Source organism: Doryrhamphus excisus, linkage group LG7 (genome assembly GCF_037039965.1).
Source record: "Doryrhamphus excisus strain RoL-2023G ecotype Guam linkage group LG7, RoL_Dexc_Guam_v1.1, whole genome shotgun sequence".
NCBI classification, from domain to species: domain Eukaryota; kingdom Metazoa; phylum Chordata; class Actinopteri; order Syngnathiformes; family Syngnathidae; genus Doryrhamphus; species Doryrhamphus excisus.
In genome coordinates, this window is record NC_136363.1 from 582,448 (window position 1) to 604,774 (window position 22,327).

The 22,327-nt window shown below is 49.8% G+C and overlaps 2 protein-coding genes across 2 annotated transcripts in view; one reads left to right on the plus strand and one right to left on the minus strand.

The window, feature by feature from the left end:
* Nucleotides 1–22,327, minus strand: part of slc39a4 (solute carrier family 39 member 4) — a 44,780-nt gene that overhangs the window by 17,542 nt on the left and 4,911 nt on the right. The window contains exon 3 of the mRNA XM_078791830.1: nucleotides 5,883–6,030. The gene's annotated coding sequence lies outside the window, so the exon portion shown is untranslated. The remainder of the gene's footprint in view (nucleotides 1–5,882; nucleotides 6,031–22,327) is intronic.
* On the plus strand, nucleotides 10,795–17,057 carry LOC131102427 (transcriptional repressor scratch 1-like). The gene is made up of 2 exons (XM_058048095.2): nucleotides 10,795–11,544; nucleotides 14,635–17,057. The coding sequence occupies exons 1-2, from the start codon at nucleotides 11,421–11,423 to the stop codon at nucleotides 15,411–15,413; spliced, it is 903 nt and encodes a 300-aa protein (XP_057904078.1). The 5' UTR covers nucleotides 10,795–11,420; the 3' UTR covers nucleotides 15,414–17,057.

Consider the following 22,327-nt stretch of genomic DNA (forward strand, 5'->3'; position numbering starts at 1 on the left):
CAAACCCAAGCACCCAAATCAATAACAACTTGATTGGACCTGATTGCGGTCCTCTTTGGCACTCGTCCCGCATGTTTCCATCATCATGGCCGCCCCCCCCCTCTTCCTCCATCCTCGTCTCCTCACAATGCAGCCAATCACGCCACCGGGCGCCCACTTTCTTCAAGGCGTTGAGTCAATAAACACGTCCACAGGACCATTAAAGGCACTTTCTCTTATTGGAGGGAGGAGGCTGTGCGCCTCTTTTTGGGACTGTGGTCGTTTAGGATTAGAAACACAGAGGGGGGACGTGCTTTGGTCCCAATAAGACAGCGATGGAGGGAAGAGATACGGAACCAAGACCAGGATGGGGGCAAAGACGCAGCCAGGGAGGAGGCCACACAACCAGGAGATAGGAGAAGACGCTCATCCTCGCTTGGCCCAAATCTTTGCCTTCCTCCTCCTGCAACACCTTAGCCTGCGATCCTTGTCCTCTTCACGATACCACCACTTTATTCACAACACCACTTCCTTCCTTCTTTCCTTACCTCCTTCCTTCCTTCCTTCCTTCCTTCCTTCCCTCCTTCCTTCCTTTGCCTTCCTCCTCCTGCAACACCTTAGTGCGATCCTTTTCCTCTTCACGATACCACCACTTTATTCACAACACCACTTCCTTCCTTCCTTCCTTCCTTCCTTCCTTCCTTCCTTCCCTCCTTCCTTCCTTTGCCTTCCTCCTCCTGCAACACCTTAGTGCGATCCTTTTCCTCTTCACGATACCACCACTTTATTCACAACACCACTTCCCTCCTTCACTCCTTCCTTCCTTCACTCCTTCCTTCCCTCCTTCTATCCTTCCTTCCTTTGCCTTCCTCCTCCTGCAACACCTTAGCCTGCGATCCTTTTCCTCTTCACGATACCACCACTTTATTCACAACACCACTTCCTTCCTTCCTTCCTTCCTTCCCTCCTTCACTCCTTCCTTCCTTTGCCTTCCTCCTCCTGCAACACCTTAGTGCGATCCTTTTCCTCTTCACGATACCACCACTTTATTCACAACACCACTTCCTTCCTTCCTTCCTTCCTTCCTTCCTTCCTTCCTTCCTTCCTTCCCTCCTTCACTCCTTCCTTCCTTTGCCTTCCTCCTCCTGCAACACCTTAGTGCGATCCTTTTCCTCTTCACGATACCACCACTTTATTCACAACACCACTTCCTTCCTTCCTTCCTTCCTTCCTTCCCTCCTTCACTCCTTCCTTCCTTTGCCTTCCTCCTCCTGCAACACCTTAGCCTGCGATCCTTTTCCTCTTCACGATACCACCACTTTATTCACAACACCACTTCCTTCCTTCCTTCCTTCCTTCCTTCCTTCCCTCCTTCACTCCTTCCTTCCTTTGCCTTCCTCCTCCTGCAACACCTTAGCCTGCGATCCTTTTCCTCTTCACGATACCACCACTTTATTCACAACACCACTTCCTTCCTTCCTTCCTTCCTTCCTTCCTTCCTTCCTTCCTTCCTTCCTTCCCTCCTTCACTCCTTCCTTCCTTTGCCTTCCTCCTCCTACAACACCTTAGTGCGATCCTTTTCCTCTTCACGATACCACCACTTTATTCACAACACCACTTCCTTCCTTCCTTCCTTCCTTCCTTCCTTCCTTCCTTCCCTCCTTCCCTCCTTCCTTCCTTTGCCTTCCTCCTCCTGCAACACCTTAGTGCGATCCTTTTCCTCTTCACGATACCACCACTTTATTCACAACACCACTTCCTTCCTTCTTTCCTTCCTTCCTTGCTTACTTGCTTCCTTCCTTCCTTCCCTGTTCCCAATACGCTAACTTTCTTTCAAAATAGCACAACCTTATTTCATACCAGGTGTGACTCCTTCCTTCCTTCCTTCCTTCCTTCCTTCCGTCCTCCCTCTCTCCATCCTTCCTTACTTCCCTCATTCCCTCCCTCCCTCACTGTCCTTCCTTCCTGTCCTCCCTCCCTCATTCCCTCCCTCCCTCCCTTCCTTCTTTCATTCCTTCCTTCCCTCATTCCCTCCCTCCCTGTCCTCCTCCCCCCCTCTCTCCCTCCTTCCTTCCTTCCTTGTTTTCCTGTTCCCAATATGCTAACTTTCTTTAACAGCACAACCTTATTTCATACCAGGTGTCCTTCCTTCCTTCCTTCCTTCCTTCCTTCCCTTCCTCCCCTCCTTCCTTCCAATTACTGTCACGCTTGGGGAGAAAAAGGGGGGCTGTCTTTGTGGGGTCCTTATTCCTATTGTGGAGGGGGGGGTGGCCTTTTACTTTGACTTGACTTTATTTTAGTCTACTATGAAAAACAGGACATATGATTAAGCACGGCGGGGAGGGATCACATGCCAGTTATGACCGGGCCACCTTGCACGGTGAGGTGTCCAATTGGGGGGGGGCGAGAAGCACAGGGGCCATTTCAAGTTTATATTCATGCTTGAATGCGACCACAAATGATTGATAACCAATTATTGGTCGTGTGCGTGCCCCCTGGGGGGCAAATGGTCTACAGCACAGGAAGGGTGCCCCCGGTGGTTGACCTTGAAACACACCCATCAGACACTTCAGACACTTCATCCATTCATCGGGTGAATGTACAGTAGAAGGCTGAAGGAAAGGGGTGCCCCCATGGGGGGGGGGCAGGAATAAGCACCAACATCGTCTACCTTCCATTCTCCAGCTCCGGGGTTGACCTTGTGGCTGAGAACAGAGCCTGAGGGGAGTTGGGGGGGTCGTGTTGAGGGTCGTGGAGCAATTTGGGGGCAGGGGGGCTGGGGGGTCCTTTAAGGAGCTGTCATGTGCACACTGGCGTTCCCACACAGCCAAACACGTGGATGTTTGTCCGGCGAGGACTAGGAGCCGTGCTATCCTGGTGTCCTGGCGTCTTGCTGTCGTGATCTTCTTCATGGGAGCTGCAGAGGCTGGCCGCTCTGACCTTTTGACCCCCGGTCCAGAGGTGTGGGGTCCAATCACAAATCTGGTGAAACGGAAAGAAAAATGGACTCCCTTGGCTGTTCATTAAAGCTCCCGTGTGTGTCAGCAGGTTAAGAGCTTTCCATTGACATCGTCCTGAAGAACTGAATAGACTTTAATGATTGATTTCATCCTGTTGGCCACGCCCCCTTCCACCCCCAGGTCTGGATTACCATTCAGGCCGAAGAAAACCTCATCATAGGACCAAGATTAGGGTCTTTGGGCCTGGCTTGGACACATGGAACAGTCTTTTTAGCATTCTAGGGCGCTCATATTGTAGGAATATCCACTTGGTTAAGGTTGGGGTTGGGTTAAGGTTGGGGTTAGGGTTGGGGTTGGGTTAAGGGTTAGGGTTGGGTTAAGGGTTCTCCTTTTTGTCTCCTGAGAGGCCAGTGGATCATCAGCTGTTTGCTCTAGCCCAGTGACCGTCTTCATTGCAGCCTACTAATAAGTCTTTATTTTCCGTCCGGGGGTCTATTACTTCTATATTTAAGACCCCCCCTCCCTCCCAGGGGGGGGGGATGGGTAGGGATCAGGGGCTGTCCGACCTCAGTGTCTGCAGCTATCAGCGGGGAGCACATCGGAGCCTGTGCAGGTCTGACGGTCGCTGATAAGAGCGGCATGATTAACACATACACACACGTGCAGTGCACGGGGTTGTGTTGGGTCCATTGTTGGGGGGGGGGGTGGTTTATGGGGGGGGGGGGGCGACAGACGTCTGGCTGGGTGCTGATAATCAAGCATCAGCGTTGCAGTTTTATTTTTACAGAGCTCCAAACAGACTTGACATCATCTCTGTTCATTTCTTGATGCTAAGTCACACGACTACACACACGACAACAGTCGTCGTTCCCGTGGTGGAAGTGGGTAAGTCGGGACTGGGTATGGTCTCAGGGACAATACTGTAGACACCAAAGCTTGGCATACGATGGAGAGTAGTCAGTGTACAGCTTGTATAGCCGTACAGATGTCTTATCTACTGAAAAAAAGTGATAGCATTACGCTACTCAAGTGTACAATAAGAACAACATTCTTCCACTTGAACAGAGGAGGAACTTGGAACCATGGAAGCCTGCCTGATGTAGTCAGGAGTCAGCCTTCTTGTGGAACGCCCTCCAGTCCTACTTTTCCAGAGCCTCCTCACAGCAAATCTTTCACGTCAGCACTTGATTTTGTCCAATATTAACAAACACAAATGGGCGTTTTGTGTTGTTATTTATATCTTACATTTCCTCTGTCAGATGGCACCACCAGGCCATCCATACATTTTCTACCACTCGGCCACCGTGCGGACCACCAGGCCTGGAACATGCTCATTTAAAAACTTCATATTCAGATTGACAGATTCCATGTTGGTGCTTTTCATACAGAAGCGGTCTGTGGCAAAAGAGCCAGGAAAGTGCTAACATAAGATCAATCCATCCATCCATCCATCCATCCACTGATCCATCCCCATCCATCGATCGGTCCATCCATCCATTGAACCACTGGTCCCTTCATCCATCCATCAATACATTGATCCGTCCATCAGTCCATCCATCCATCCATCCATCCACTGATCCATCCCCATCCATCGATCGGTCCATCCATCCATTGAACCACTGGTCCCTTCATCCATCCATCAATACATTGATCCGTCCATCAGTCCATCCATCCATCCATCCATCCACTGATCCATCCCCATCCATCGATCGGTCCATCCATCCATTGAACCACTGGTCCCTTCATCCATCCATCAATCCATTGATCCGTCCATCAGTCCATCCATCCATCCATCCACTGATCCCTCCCCATCCATCCATCCATCTATCCATCCATCCATCCATCGATCGGTCCATCCATCCATTGAACCACTGGTCCCTTCATCCATCCATCAATCCATTGATCCGTCCATCAGTCCATCCATACATACATCCACTGATCCCTCCCCATCCATCCATCCATCCATAGGTCGGTCCATCCATCCATTGAACCACTGACCCCTTCATCCATCCATCAATCCATTGATCCGTCCATCAGTCCATCCATACATCAGTCTATTGATCCATCCATCAGTCCATCCATCCATTCATAGATCATCCATCCATTGATCCATCCATCCATCCGTCAATCCATCCATCCATCCATTCATAGATCATCCATCGATCCATCCATCCACCCATCCATCCACCCATAGATCCATCCATTCGTCAATCCATCCATCATCACTTCATCCATTGATCCATCCATCGATCCAATAATCCATCCATCCATCCACTCTGCCCTTAACCTCTAAGACAAGACCAAACCTGGAAGTTTCCAGATGAGATGACGCCAATCCGACCCGGCAGCATGAAATGGAGCCTAACAATCCAAGTCGGCTTTGTGAGTCAAAAGGTCAGCGTGACTTTGGGGCGTGACTTCCCAAGGACAATTGACTTTTGATTGGTTTAACTGTCTGCTCCATTAACCCAAGCAGACTTAGAGAGACTTCCATTGAGCTTTGAATGAGGGAAAAGAAGTTCTCATCCCTAAAACCATTAAAGCATGTCTGAACCCCCCCTTCCCCATTCCGCCCTCATTTCAGGCACTGCTATGATCCGCCTCGACCCGATTCGAGACCTTCAACAGCTCACTGCCACTAGCTCTGTCCTGGGCCCCCTAGTGTTTTAGCACTTTCATTATGTTGAATAGGACTGCTACCTTTGGAGGGGAACACATCCATGATTCAGCAAAACAGCCCAACGATAGAAAAAGATGTGATGTCATTGTCTTGGGATAACTCCATGGACTAAAGATGGAATCACCAGGAACCCTGATACCTCCCATCAACTGGCCCGCATGAGCCCACCAAGACTTGGGAGCGCAATAATCCCCCCATGATGGAGCAATTAGAGATTAGGCAGCCAATAGGAGTCCAGTGACATTGACAAAGACGGAACATACTGTACGCTGCAGGACGGCGAGGAGAGGCGAGGAGAGGCGAGGCGAGGCGAGGCGACGTCGTCACACTGCGGCTGCATGAGTCACTGTCCAAAAGCATCCCATGGCCTTCTGTCCATCTCCTTCCATAACTTGCTGGTCTTCAAACTTTCTGTGGAGAAAAGAAAAATGACTTCAGGATAGTCGAACTCCTGCTGAGATCCGTTGGCTTGCTCCTTCTCCTCCATTTTCCCTTTCACTGTGCTAACTTACCGGGATTAATATCCCATTCCAACATCTCTTACTGGAAATACACAAGAACAGCTCACATGAAAAACCCACACAGACCAGGACCATTTCTGACCTGGTCTTGGCCTATGGTTAGTACGCCTAGCTAGATTTTGGTCCCTGAGGTGTTTTATTAGAAGGAACAAACAACAACATCCCAACTGTTTCCATGGTGACAGTGAATTCTTTCCTTAAGTGTCAACCCCAACTTCAAAAATGATCCCTTGGTGTTGATCCTTTTATCCTGACCTGCATCTGCTTCCCCCTTTTTTCCATCATCTTCCCTCCATTTGTTCCCGTCTTCCTGCACCTATGGCAGCGTAGCCCCCTCGACTTCCTTCATTATAGGAGCTAAGAGGATTTGCGGCTGCTGTGTGTGTGTGCGTGTGTGTGTGCGTGTGTGTGTGTGTGTGCCGTGTCCCTCGACCCAATTAACCCCCCCGAATCTCTGGTCTCCAGCGAACAAAATGCAAGACAATTTAAAGGAGCGGCTTTAGGTGGGACATGAATGTGTTGACAAATGGAGGCCAAATGGGGCGGGGCCACGTGCCTCAACATCACTTTTGCTCATTAAGGAGATCAGACGGGCCACGCCATTTCTAGACGTTTTGGTTTTTCTTCCACCATCTTGAAATGCGTACATTGATTCACAACGCTGACATTCTGATGCTAGTTTAGTTTAGCAGCCATGCTAGTCTATGGCTAGGCATCCACGTAGGGAAAATTTGGAGTGTATGGGGTGTACAAGGTGTACAAGGTGTACGGGGTGTATAGGGTGCATGGGGTGTATAGGGTGCATTGGGTGTATAAGGTGTATGGGGTGTATAGGGTGCATGGGGTGTATAAGGTGTATGGGGTGTATGGGGTGCATGGGGTGTATGGGGTGCATGGGGTGTATAGGGTGCATGGGGTGTATAAGGTGTATAAGGTGTATAGGGTGCATGGGGTGTATAAGGTGTATAAGGTGTATAGAGTGCATGGGGTGTATAAGGTGTATAGGGTGCATGGGGTGTATAAGGTGAACAAGGTGTATGGGGTGTATGGGGTGTATAAGGTGAACAAGGTGTATGGGGTGTATAGGGTGTATGGGGTGTATAGGGTGCATAAGGTGAATGGGGTGTATAAGGTGTATGGGGTGTATAGGGTGCATGGGGTGTATAAGGTGCATGGGGTGTATAGGGTGCATGGGGTGTATAGGGTGTATGGGGTGTATAGGGTGTATGGGGTGTATAGGGTGCATGGGGTGTATAAGGTGTGTGGGGTGTATAGGGTGCATGGGGTGTATAAGGTGTGTGGGGTGTATAGGGTGCATGGGGTGTATAACGTGAACAAGGTGTATGGGGTGTATAGGGTGTATGGGGTGTGTAGGGTGTATGGGGTGTATAGGGTGCATGGGGTGTATAAGGTGAACAAGGTGTATGGGGTGTATAGGGTGCATGGGGTGTATAAAATGGTGTGAGGCCGCTGACAATGCCCCCCGAATGAAGGACCCATAAAGCCGCCTGTGCCCGCTCACATGCCTCGCCGCCACCGCTTGTGCTCGTCTAAAGGTAATTTGCACCCCCCCCATGAAAGAATAATAAAGAGGGGTGCAAATCAAAAGGATGACTTACGTATGCTCTTCCTATGGAGGCACGGACACGGCCCGCTGTGCCACGAGTGCATCCCGTAGACGCAGCAGAGCACGTTACCCATGAAGTCTCCAATGTCCGCGTGCCACATGAACACACCATAAACCAAACATCCACATTTGAACTTATTTTGCTTTGTAGACTATACCATCCCTCCACTACAACGGGTGGAGGCATGAAAGGCAATCTGCAGTAAAAACAATAGGGGTGTCCAACATGGGGGGCAGGAGTCAACTCTTTTTTGTAAATTGGTCCTGTGCATACGAGACATCATTTGCTAAGATAGCTGAGCCTACGTTGGCCCAGACCGGACATCACGGACATCACGGACATCACGGACATCATGTCCTAACGACCAAGCCTACCAAAGTCTACGTGGCTTATGGTTAGTACTGGCATGCACGGCTCATACGGTAATGGGGCGGGGACGGGACGGGGGGGTGATGAAATAGCCACTTTGTTGTCATCAACCTGGTGCTGGTATCAGGTGCTCGTGTGGGGGCCGTCCTAATGAGCCACATGTGACCAGTTAAAGAAGGGCCCATCTGATCCGCTGTCGGCCTCATTACCAGCCAATACATATTCATGTCCAGGGTCACCTCTTATACGTGCGCCATACATATTCATGGCACACGTATATGATCATAGCCACACGGACAAAGACGCCCTTTTCTTCTTCTTCACCACTATCACGACTGGCCTGTCCTACGTCAACAGTCGGGGCTACGCTTCCTTGTTGGGGACTCGGCTTCATGGGCGGTGTTCCTTCGGCACTTTGGGGAAAGGAAGTCTGAGGCTGCACAAGCTATTGTCCGACAATCAGATGGCTTTTCTTTTTCTTTGGCTTTTTTGTGACATTCCATGCAAAAAGGTTCAGCCTCACTGATGAACTTCTTTTTACACTTGTGTGACAATTAAGAAGGCCTGCCTCTGTCATCATGAGGGATGAGACTAATTCTTTCCTACTTTTACGTCTTATATGCAATGTCCAGGCCCGAGTTTGACCCCGGAACTGACTATTTGCATGTCTTTGCATGGTTCACTTCTTTTGATGCTGGAGTGACAACAAAGACGGAGATTTGGGGTGGGGGGGGGCACTGTGATGTGAATGACTGTTGGTGGAATTTTGCCCGACAACCAAAATATTCACGTGAGACATGAACACACGTCTTTCTTGAGAGAAAGATGATGAAAAGTGATGAAGGTGATGTCCCGCCCGGAGAGGCTTGTGGAAAAAAAGGGCCAAGAAAATACAAATATGGCGTCCCGAAATGAAGTTTCAGCTGTGGGCGAGACAATACTGTATTATTATTATTATTACTACTACTACTACTACTACTACTACTACTCAGGAATGACAATTCCAACACTACCTCCGTCTCGCCTTCCTTAGCCCACGCTGACCTTGGCCTTTGTCCTGCGGAAGCATTCCCGCTGTTTATTTGTGCCCCCCCCCCCATCCCGGCCTGCATCACTTTGCTTTAAAATGTAAAGTCCTCCTGTTTGAATTGGGTCTTATTTAAAAGGCTGTCATTTAAATGGGCCTTTAAAGTGAGCGGGATGAAAAGTCAACAAGGACCCTACCCCCCCGATCCATTGTGTTTCCTGAGAGCTTTGACACACACACGCACACACGCACACACGCACACACACACACACACACACACACACACACGTACGTCTGTGATTTCAAGTCTATTATTATGCTAATAAGCCTCCAGCCTCCACATGTCCCCCCCAGCCTCCACACGTTCACCCACCCAGGCACCCCGGCAGACACAAACCCTGCTGAGCTCAGCAGCGTAGGCCAGCAGGAAAAAACTAACAAGGACCGGACCATTCCTACCCTCCCACAAACAAGCATTTCCTGTCTGGCGTGTGATCGATCAGCACAGAGAGAGAGAGAGAGAGAGAGAGAGAGAGAGAGAGAGAGAGAGAGAGAGAGAGAGAGAGAGAGAGAGAGAGAGAGAGAGCGGGCACAGCGAGAGGACATCATTCAGTATCTTCTTCCCTGCTCGCCGTCAGCCTCGGTTTTTGCCGTGTCAGATCTTGAAAAAGTGCAAAGATATCAGCCAGGTTTTCCTACGGGGGCCAACCCGCCCAAATAACAGACGCCCGACGCGTGAGAGCGAGCAAGAAAGGCAGCCATTAATCAGCCGGGGATTCAAACATCGCAGCCGAGCGTGCATGCGCCCTCCCGCTCCCGCCGCCCCGTGGGCCCTCGGATGCTCTCAAACATTTATCAATGAAGTGCGAGACAGGAGGTTAACTCCAAGGACTGGACGTGAATAGATCTTACATAAAGCGCTGGCGTCACACCATTACATCACACGCCGTCATCCTGCCGCTCTGCATCAGCGTGAATGGGGGCAGGGCTCCCGGCACGCATGTGTGTGTGTGTGTGCGTGTGTGTGGGGGGGGGGGGGGGGGGGGTCTCCAAGCTGCAGGGAGAAGTCGGGTTTGAGCGTGTAAACATGTAAACAATGACAGCTCCACCATTGGACAACATCTCATTTTAACGATAATCGCCATCGTGTTCTTGAAAGTGACTTTGATGTGCGTTGGCGTGATGCTAGTGGTCTCAACTCATGCACTGGGAATGATATGCTTATGATTTAATATGAAATATGAGAATCATATTTACTATTGACTGAGGAGACTAAGAAAACCTACATTTATTTATTCTATTCCATTTTGTCAGCGTTAAAAAGAATGTTTGAGCCCCCCCAAACATTTTCAGGATAGCAAACGCTGATGAACTATGAACTATGAACTATGAAGTGACCTCCATCTTAAGAGGAGAACAACTGGCCCGGCGATGATGACAGACCCCCCCACCCCCCCTCCATGACTTTCACTTCCATGAGCTGCCTGAGAAATCATCCAGCGCTTTAAAGTAGCTCATGAAATCCCTCCACCGGGCTGATGCTCCTCTCTCCCACCCCCCCCCCCCCTTCACTCTCCTCCTCTATATAAAGGCAACAGCTGGTCTCGGGCAGCAGAGAGCCGCCGCAGCTCCGCGCGTGCCGAGCGGAGAGGAGATTGAGACGAGGAGGAGGAGGAGGAAGGAGGAGCGTGACGCAGGAGGGTCGAGCGCCGTGCGTTTCTTCCCAGAAGCATCTTTTGTGGGGAGCAGGCTTGCATTCGTGAGGAGCGACCAGACACATGGACACCAGACGTCCTGAGGAGGTCTAGCGACGCACTCGTCCACGTGTCCACGTCGTCGGCCACGCCGCACACTTTTTGACACCTAATCCCAGCGGGAATGCGTCCAACTTTACATGCGGAAGGCTGTCTGGGCTGACTCTGTGGTGCTGAAAGGACAGCGACCAAATTGTGGCAGGAGGAGCTGGCCGGTGCTGAAGACGAGAAGCCGACATGAGGACGCAGAGTTTGGCGTTTCCTTGTTAAAAAGGAAGCCAGGATTCAGCCAGAAGCCTTTTATTTTTAATCAGGCACAGCCAGCAGGACCCCAGCGGCAAACCTGAACCGACGCTGCTGCCGCTCCAGGAATGTTCCCTTTACCGTTACCACTCTTTGCTGGGAGCTGAAACTTTTTCTTTCACTTCTCATAAAGTGTGAGTGTGTGTGCGTTTGTGTGTGCGTGTGTGTGTGTGTGTGTGTAAAGAGCAACCGTCCCATCATGCCTCGCTCTTTCTTGGTGAAGAAAGTCAAGCTGGATGACATTTCAGCTGCTGAGCTGGACAGCTCGTATTGTCACGGCCGAAGAGGAGAACTGAGCCTGCGATTCCATCATCATGATAAAGGTTAGTCGCCTCACCTACACCGAGACAGGTACACACACACACACACACACACACACACACACACACCATGGCTCCATTTTTTAATCCCCCCGATACAAAGCATTAGTCATGACTGCTTCTGAAGGAAGATATGGAGGGCAAAAAAGATTACAGGTCAAACTCTGGTGAGTGAAAAATCCCAGCATGCACTGCAGTCCCGTTTCTAACGGCCTTATAACTCCATCAACATACAATACAAACAATACAAACATACAATTGCCCGAGGATCAGAGCAGGAAGCCATAAAACCAAAATAGCTATTGTTTATCCCCCATCTGATTCAATGGATCCTTAGTAAAGTGCATCAACTCCTATGATGCTTGCTTGGGCGAATTGCTGCCCCCTAGTGGCCATGAAAGGGCAGCAGTAAAAACCTTGCCAAGGGAGAAGTGATGCAGCCTTAGACTATCCACATTAGAACAAGGTCAAAGAAGGGCAGAAGACCAAGAAAGGTTTCAGGTGTTCCCGTGATGATGGGAGGAGGGAAACGCTGAAGTAAAAACATGGCGGCCATGTTGTGCAAGCCGTGTCCCATGTTAGAAAGGTAACAAGAGTTTGACTGAAACAAGTGCCGCTTGTTGCACACACTGCTGCATTTCTGTCAAGTCGGCATATTTTCCAGGCGGCTTACACGGCTGAGTGCACAGCAGCACGCACGCACACGCACACAGGAAGCACTTGGTGACCTACAAGTGTGCATGGTAGCTCGCTGCCACCCCCCCCCTCTCCCCCATCTGTCATTTTCTGTCTTGGAGTGGTCTATCGTCCAAATATGCAAAGAAATGCAAGACTCACACGAGCTACGTCGGTACTGCAAGGACATGCTAGCACTGAAAGATGAACACCTTGGTAGGACCACAACATGACATCAGCAGGATGTGCTCTAAACGTATCCTAGCATGTCCTCCACAGCATTTCACCCATCATACTTTTGGAATCATGGAATCAAACATTTTCTCATGCTGTGTCTGCTTATGCTAAGTACCTCCCTTTCTCCTATTGGCTTGGACCAGTACACAAATGGGGTGGGGTGGGGGTGGGGGGGGGTCCCACCTACAGGCCATGTAAGGCCACCTCATATGGTGGACTCATTTTGGATGAATACATCTATCATCCATCCATCCATCATCTGTCTATCCATCCATCATCTGTCCATCCATCCATCTGCCCATTCATCCATCCATCCATCATCCGTCCACCTGCCCATCCATCCATCCATCATCTGTCCATCCATCAATCATCCGTCCATAAATCCATCCATCAACCATCTTCTGTCCACCTGCCCATCCATCTGCCCATCCATCCATCATCCGTCCACCTGCCCATCCATCCATCATACATCCATCCATCCGTCATCCATCCATCATCCACCCATCCATCCATCCATCTGCTCATCCATCATCTGTCCATCGATCCATCCATCATCCATCCATCCATCACCCATCCACCTGCCCATCCATCCATCATCCATCCATCATCTGTCCATCCATCAATCATCCATCCATCAATCCCTCCATCATCCATCATCTGTCCACCTGCCCATCCATCCATCATCCATCCATCCCTCTGCCCATCCATCTATCCATCCATCCATCCATCATCCATCCATCCATCATCCATCCACCTGCCCATCCATCCATCATACGTCCATCCATCCGTCATCCATCCATCATCCACCCATCCATCCATCTGCTCATCCATCATCTGTCCATCCATCCATCATCTGTCCATCGATCCATCCATCATCCATCCATCCATCTGTCCACCTGCCCTCCATCCATCCATCTGCCCATTCATCCATCCATCCACCTGCCCATCCATCCATCAATCATCCATCCATCCATCATCCCATGTATCCTCAGCAGGACTACAGTGAGAGCATCCTAAAGCGTGTAGCAGATAGCATCAACGTGTTCCATGCTGTGATGCTTCGTATCTGCTGGCTGGGGTGATGGTGACACCCCCGCCCCCACCCCCCCCGCCTAAAATGTGTAGTGTCACCGCCAGCGAGCACACAGTCCCTCTTCTGCAGCCATGAGTCAAGCTTCCTGTTTGCTCGGAGCCAAAAGGAACACTTGGTCACGGTGCCTCAATTTGACTCATGCTCTACAAAACAACACGCACACACGCACACACGCACACACGCACACACGCAGTCTGCCTCCATCTTGGCTCTCATCCTCTGATCCTCCATCCCGGCACCTTGACCTCCACATCACGCTCAAGCTTTCTGGCCGCCGTCCTCATGGCTCGTTATTGACTTAGCCCGCCTCTTCTCAGAAGTGACTACCAAAACCATATTAGCAGCACAAGGATCTCCTCCTGGTGCCCGGCTAAAACGCTCACAGTGATAATTGAAATGGAGAGATATCGATCTGCATGGACCCTGCACAGAAAGCTCAGTCTGGCTCTGTGTGTGTGTGTGTGTGTGCGTGTGTGTGTGTGTGTGTGTATGCGGCTAAATAAGGTAAAATGATGCAGCCCAGAAGTTCTCATATCCTCGTATGAGATCCAATAGCAAAGATGCATGACAATAACAAGCATATTGAATTATGATCCAAAAGGCTGATCTGTGGCCTCTGTGGGTTATTCATTATTATACAGGCAACAACGAGGACACCTCTTGGGGTCCTAACCTACGCTGGAGCCCCTTTGGAGGACATGCTAGCATAGACGTCATACAAGTTGTTAACATGTTCTGCTCGATGACGGCCAGAAGTTGAACCCACCAGTTCTTGCCAGGCCCCCTAAAGGGGCGGAGCTAATTTGGCGCTAATTCGATAACCACCCAAAAGTTACGGCGTGTGTTTGGTAGAGCAATGTGAGAAATCCAGTCAACTGAATGGATCTAACAACAGCGCCCCCCCGGTGGTGTATTTGTACTGCAGTACTGACACGTTTAGGTTCAGGAGTGGAAGTAGAGAAGTATTTCCGTATGCTACCGTTAGCATAAAAGGGCGGCGTGCATGCGAATGCAGCACAACCAAAAATAACTCCAAAGCTATCCGGTGTCGTATTTCCCATCCACGCTCACTTCCTGCGTCTCCTCAGGTTACGTGCGGGATTATCTGGCCCCCTCCCCCTACGACGAGGTGGTGGTCAGCGACTCGTCGGCCATCTCCAAAGCGCCCTCCCCGAGTCACCCGTCCATCATCTACAGCCGCATGGACAACGCCTACAGCGGCATCCACGCCGACCTCCACGGCGACTCCGACCAGCCGGACAGCCCCAGGTCGGAGGTGTCGTCGGCGGCCAGCGGCTACATCAACGGGGACGGCGGCGTCGGCGAGGGCTACATGGTGGACGCCTTTTTCATCATGGACGGGCGCTCCAGGAGGAAGGGGGCGGCGGCGGCCCCCAGGGGGGTGCCGCAGAGGCACTCGTGCGGCGAGTGCGGCAAGACCTACGCCACCTCGTCCAACCTGAGCCGCCACAAGCAGACGCACCGCAGCATGGACAGCAAGATGGCCAAGAAGTGCCCCACGTGCGGCAAGGTGTACGTCTCCATGCCGGCCATGGCCATGCACCTCCTCACGCACGACCTCAAGCACAAGTGCGACGTGTGCGGCAAGGCCTTCAGCCGCCCCTGGCTGCTGCAGGGCCACATGCGCTCGCACACCGGCGAGAAGCCCTTCGGGTGCGCCCACTGCGGCAAGGCCTTCGCCGACCGCTCCAACCTCCGCGCTCACATGCAGACGCACTCGGCGTTCAAGCACTACAAGTGCAAGCGATGCGACAAGACCTTTGCTCTCAAGAGCTACCTGAACAAGCACTACGAGTCCGCCTGCTTCAAGGGGGCTTTCTCCCCGCTCGGCTCCGTGGGGGAGTGACCCCCGTCCCTCCCGCTCGCTCCCCGAGTCACCTCCTCGTCCTCCCGACTGCGGCACGGCTGCCGAGAAAACCACAACATCGCCCCCAAATGTGGCTCGCTAGCTAGCTCCCGACTTCCTGCTCTTCTGAAGCTGCAAAACATAAACAAAGCACAGAACATCTAGATTATCATTTCCAAGATGCCCCCCCCCCCCATCTATTTACAGCCCCCTTCCTCCTCACGGGGGCCGATGCAAGCCAGCACAATTCCCGTCCTTGCCGCCCGGCAGCGCATCTAAAAGCGCCTCATCCCGCCAAAGAGACGCCATGGACTTCCAGACGATTCAAGGCGAGGTTTGGCTACCCCGGATTTGAACCCCCACCCTGCAAAAAGAGACATAGCGTACACTTGACAGGCGCCAGGAAGGCATGGGTGCTGCTTCCTTTAGTTAAGGAGTCCAACAAAAACAAAAACCACCAGGGTATTTTCCTTCCTCCGGCCTGAGAAGGTTGTAAAATAGCACCCCCCCATGGCACCCCCCCCCACGACGACTTCTTCTTCCTTCATCTGATTTATTTGCACTTTAGTTCTTTTTGCCTTCCGTTCCAAATATGCCAAAGCATTTGACACTTTTGCTTCATTTTAAACGAGTGCATGCAAAAAAGGGGCAGCCCAGCAAACTGTTTTGTTTTCATATCCGCTAGAACGTGGTCCTTGAACATCTCATCAACGTGGCATTCAGGGACCTACTCGACCCCTTTGCTTTGTCACCCGGAGCCCAGCGCTAACACAGCTCCACTTTGCATCTTTCACACACAAAATGCATTCCGGTTTTGTGTACGCGGCCCTCGGGTCCGCAGGTTGGACACCCCTGCAATAGAGCAATAATGAGATTCATATGTATGTGCGTTGGTTTCATCTCGCAGACTCCGCTACGCTACGCTACGTACGTACGTAGCACGACACGTGAATATCAGGGACTATTTCTATTTGCTGGGATTCTTCGAGGCCTTCTTCATCGAGGTGAGTCCAGTGTGGGGACGGCAGCTTGGGGACCGTTATGCATGACGCACAGCTCCACTGTGGCTTCAGACGGGGGCTTCAGACGGGGGGCTTGCAGGTCTTCTCTTCTCCACCTTTTTGTACATGCTTTTTATGCACTGCCTGCCTCGTATTACTCGAAAAGTATCATAGAAGTAGAAGGTACTGCTGTACTGTACTGTAGGCCTCTGGTGCTGGAACGCTGACGACCGCACGTGTTTGGGCGTGGAACCATCCGGGACGTGGCGTGTGGACCTTAGCCTCCATCTTTCAGCACCAGAGACAAACACTTTAGACGACACACTGCTAGCTACTGTAGCCCACCGCGTGCACTAGTAGCCGCAAGCTAGTTCCAAGTCTATTCTTCTATTCTTCTTCCTCTCTAAGTAGCACAACGACAGAAGACTTTAGCTTCAGGTAGACCATGCCTTGCTTTGTGGAATAACTACCGTGATGCATCCACACGAGAAGGTGGGAATAACCGGGATCCAGAGCACACCAGGGTTTGCGGCAAGAGGCCTTGTAAATATTTGGATTATTTCTATGTGTACAGGGCCACGGCTGATGACCATGACGACTTTCAGGAGCTTCCCACTTTCTTCTTCTTCCTCTGGGGTGGGGGTGAGGGTGGGGGGACCACGGGGTCTCCAAATGTAAAGCACAAAAAGCAACACTGGGCATCTTCTTTCACTTCCTTATTAATAAAAGATAGTTTGAACAGAAAAGATGCTGCTTGAATATTATTTCCACTCATCAACAGGACTGTGATCTATTTGTGGCACGTCCTCCCATGACGTCATTGTCTAATTCGTTGCTACGTTGCCATTTTCAGAACGACGCCATGCTGACTGTGTGCCGTGTTATCAGTGGCAACGATACAAGTGATGCTGTATGTGGTATTGTGGTCACTAGGTGGCAGTCATGACACCAAAGATGAGCTTAAGCCACATGAAGCCAGCCACGACATGTCCCACATACTTTAGCCATTTTAGCCACTTTACCTATTTTAGCCATTTTACCTATTTTAGCTACTTTGTCCATTGTAGCCACTTTAGCTACTGTAGCCACTTTAGCCACTTTAGCCACTTTAGCCATTTTAGCCACTTTAGCCATTTTAGCCACTTTAGCCATTTTAGCCACTTTAGCCATTTTAGCCATTTTAGCCACTTTAGCCACTTTAGCCATTGTAGCCACTTTAGCCATTTTAGCCACTTTAGCCATTGTAGCCACTTTAACCGTTTTAGCTACTTTAGCCATTGTAGCCACTTTAGCTACTGTAGCCACTTTAGCTACTGTAGCCACTTTAGCTACTGTAGCCACTTTAGCCATTGTAGCCACTTTAGCCATTGTAGCCACTTTAGCTACTGTAGCCACTTTAGCCACTTTAGCCATTGTAGCCATTGTAGCCACTTTAACCGTTTTAGCTACTTTAGCCATTGTAGCCACTTTAACACTTTTAGCTACTTTAGCCATTTCAGCCATCTTACCTATTTTAGCCATTTTAGCTACTTTAGCTACTTTAGCCACGTTTGACAGCCCTAGGGTTCTTTCTCAACATGGATGACAACGGATGTGTGTTTTCAAAGCCAACTATCCTTCTTCTATACTGTGGCAGCTTGACATGTCCTTAAAAAAGCCAAAGAAAAAGCAAACCATACGCACAGTGGATCCTTGGCCATTTGTTTTGGTGAAATCTGTGAGCAGGGCTTCCCACTGCCATACCAACGAATCTTTGGTGCTAAATGAGGTTAGCAAGATGCATCCATCGTGTGGTATTTTCCCAAAGCTTTAAACTTCCACGGAATGCACAACAGCGCCTTTCCCAAAGATAAATGACTTTGTATTGGAAGGTGATGGATTTGCCCAAATATAGATTCCCAGAGATTTCCTTTGCTCCAATAATGATACTAATTCTGGGACTCACTGGAGCTGAAAGAGAGATTCCTGGTGTGTGTGTGTGTGTGTGCGTGTGCGTGCAGACATCCACCTGGCTGTCCGTGTTATTCCTGACACGGCATTACGTCCCCCAGCGCATACAAATGCCTTTTATTCATCCCGGGACTAAGAATGAAGCAAATACCTTCCCAATCCCATGACGGTGCTTTCACTGTCTCCTATTGAAATCCCCCGGGAGGAAAAAAGAACAAAGACGGAGTGGGTGTGTAAACGGTACACTACAAGTCAGGAGAAAGAAGAAGACCTCCAGAAGAAAAGCTCCACAAGGAGCATATTTTATTTAGCATTTAAATATGCTAATTCCCTTCCTTTCCCACGATGCTTGACCTTCAAGGCCGCAGCAAGCCATGGCTTTAAATTGTTCATCCAGCGCCCCGTGCACTCGCTTCAATCATTCATGCAGCACAAAGCGGCACAAAGTCCAACCCTTGACTCCAACATCCGGAACAACTATTAGTCCACTCTTAGAGAAGCTAGCTAGCGGCTGCCAGATTGTCCCCGGAAGTTACTTGACGTAAATATCCTAACCTGCTAGAAATATCAGATTGGGGTTCAAGACTCGGTTTGGTTTCATATTTACATTTCATTCTCACAATTAGGATTTCTTCTGGGAATTCTCCATCTATGAGTATTGATTCCCTCTGCTGACACTTGACTTGAAACAAATAAGAAGAGTTGATTTGCCGCCGAGCGGCACGGCTGAGTGACTGACAACAGTTCCCACGGAGCAAAGACGGGCGTTATCAAACCTGGCACCGGGAGATGAATTGCGTTTCCAACAATGGTTAGCGCATCCAGGCAAAAAGAGGACGCGCACGCTTAATGAGACGGCGATGGAGGGAAGATGGTGGGAGTCGGAGAGGCAGCCAGGAGGAAAGGAGGAAACTGGAGCCCGGCTCTAAACGGCTCCTTAACGGGAGGCTGAGGTGCGCGCACACACGCGCACGCACACACACACACACACACACACACACACACTTGTTTACGTGCACGTGTGTACCAAACAGGTAGACGCCCACCTGACACCTACAATAAGAGGCGAGGCGTTGATAGGCACCCCCCACGTCTAAAGGCCCAATGATGGTTTTTAAAAGGGGTGTTTCACACCTGGTTGCATTTCAATTAGCAGGTAAGGCAGACGCGCGCCGGCCAACTTGACAACGCGTCTATTGGATTCATTTGGATTCTTGGTCTGAGCTTCCTTATTCCCTCGCTCCTCTCCCTCTACATCAACGTGAGTGACAGCGGTTTGACCTCCTGGCTCGTCAGGGGAGGCGCTCGCACACAGGGCCGGCGTGGAAAAAAGACTCTTCCAAGAAAGGCGTAAGATGAAGGAAAAAGGGAAGAGAAAAGATCCTGGCACATTTATGTTCTTCTACACGATAAACGTACGGTCGGCTCTCCTTCATCGTGCTTGATTCCAGACACGATGGCGATAAGTCCATTTTCAATATTCAGTCATTTTCTACCACTTATCCTCATGACGGTCGAGGGCGTGCTGGAGCCTACCCCAGCTGTTGGGGCGAGATACTATTATATACTATATACTAATACTATTCTTACTAATATGTCCCACATCACAGTGATTAGCTACTTTAGCCATATTAGCCACTTTAGCCACTTTAGCCATACTAGCCATTTTAGCTACTTTAGCCATTTTAGCCACTTTCAGCTACTTTAGCCATCTTAGCCATTTTAGCTACTTTAGCCATATTAGCCACTTTAGCCATACAAGCCATTTTAGCTACTTTAGCCATATTAGCCACTTTAGCCACTTTAGCCATACTAGCCATTTTAGCTACTTTAGCCATTTTAGCCACTTTCAGCTACTTTAGCCATATTAGCCACTTTAGCCACTTTAGCCATACTAGCCATTTTAGCTACTTTAGCCATATTATCCACTTTAGCCATACTAGCCATTTTACCTACTTTAGCCATTTTAGCCACTTTCAGCTACTTTTGTGATTGTAGCCATTTCAGCCACTTTAGCCACTTTCAGCTACTTTAGCCATCTTAGCCATTTTAGCTACTTTAGCTATTTTAGCTGTATCAGGCATTTTAGCCATTTGATCCATTTTGGCCACTTTCAGCTACTTTTGCGATTTTAGCCATTTTAGCCACTTTAGCCATTTTAGCCACTTTCAGCTACTTTAGCCATCTTAGCCATGTTAGCCATATTAGCCACTTTAGCCATCTTAGCCATTTTAGCTACTTTAGCCATTTTAGCCACTTTCAGCTACTTTTGCCATTTTAGCCACTTTAGCCATCTTAGCCATTTTAGCTACTTTAGCCATCTTAGCCATTTTAGCTACATTATCCATTTTAGCTACTTTAACCATTTTAGCTACTTTAACCATTTTAGCTACTTTAACCATTTTAGCTACTTGACACTACTATTAGATAGATACTATTATATACTATTTATTAATACTATTCTTACTAATATAGAATCTACCCTTTGTTTATACTGACTTGCAGGCTGCATGTGTGTGTGTTTGACTAATACCAGCCAACACACAGAGAACGCATCTATGGGGGGGGGGGGGCGTGTTGGTGTGCACAAAGCCCAGAGCTTTTAAAAAATGATTAGCTAAAGTTGGCCAGCTGATGGCGGATGTTCTAAAAGCCCCGTGCAATACAACTTTAATAGCAGTGGAAACGCACGCGCACGCAGACATGATAGAGTCAGCCATCTTCCTTTGCCCTCATCTGGCTTGTGTGCCCCCCCCCACCCCACCCCCACGTTGTGCGTGGCCCTGCAGGCTGATGGTGAGAAGAAGCCTGCAGCTCATAACAACAAACAACACGAGCGCTTATTGTTGAAGTGAATTACAGCTGCACGGCGTCCGTGTTTGATACCCGTTATATAAGTGTGCAGCAGCATTCCGTATGGCGGCGCTTGTTAATCTCCAGCCTATGTTAGATATGTTGCTTTTCCTGTGCGTACGGAGCGCCTCGGGGCTTTCCTAGCGTGGCGCTGCAATAAAAGACACATTAGAGAAAGAGGAGCGATTACAGCAAAAACATATTAGCCATAAAGGTTATTTTTCCCCTCCATCATGGGAAGAAAACAATAAGCGTGTGGGGGGGGGGGCTGAGAAGTCAACAGCGAAGGGGTTCACATGACTGTAGATGTCGGCCAGACATCACCAGACTACCCTCATCAACGAAGTGAAAGCAGGAAAGCTGGAATTGTTCCAAAGTGAGAGGACATGTGCCCAGGAGGACATGCTAGTATACATGTACTACAGATATAGTCAGTAGATGTTTGCAGTAGAAGTAGCTGGAAGAAACAGAGAACATAAAATTGAGAAGGAACAAGGAAGTGCCAGTTGTGAGGCTGGAAGACGGAGAACAAGAACAAGAACAAGAACAAGAACAAGAACAGAGGACAGCCTGAAGTCCTTCAAGCTCTTCTTCCTCCTGAATAATCCCATTGGCCCAAATGGCGTTGGAGTGGAACATGGAAGTCCTTGACGTGAGCCACAAAGTCACAGCAAACTCAGAGTGACCCCCCCCACACACCGATCGATGCTTCTCTGATGCTTCCTCCGTGGAGCAACTCAAAGCTGATTCCGTCCGACAGCCGGCGATGCAGAATTTGGGGGAAATAACAGAAGCGGCAGGATGACGCTGGTCAGTATTGATCAGACGAGACTACTGCATCTTTAGCCGAGACGAGCGCTCACTCTGCCGTCTAATGGAGGCAGGAACATGATCTCATAGACTGCAGACCAAGATGAGGTGGCTTGTGTTTCAAGAATAAATTCCGAGCCTGACTAGCTCGGTGGGGCGACAGCCATCTATTTGGGGACCAAGACTGTCAAAGACAGCTTTCATGGCAGCACGTCTTACGTCTTACGTGGATTCTAGGAGGGCAAACACAGCAGGGAGTCTGGGCTCTAATTAGCTAGGAAGTGTCTGGCGGAAGGCAGG

Bases quoted from the DNA above. Each gene is read 5' to 3' on its own strand.
- LOC131102427 (XM_058048095.2), top strand. From the start codon at position 11,421: ATGCCTCGCTCTTTCTTGGTGAAGAAAGTCAAGCTGGATGACATTTCA. The intron at 11,545-14,634 runs GTTAGTCGCCTC...GCGTCTCCTCAG, and splicing joins ATTCCATCATCATGATAAAG to GTTACGTGCGGGATTATCTG.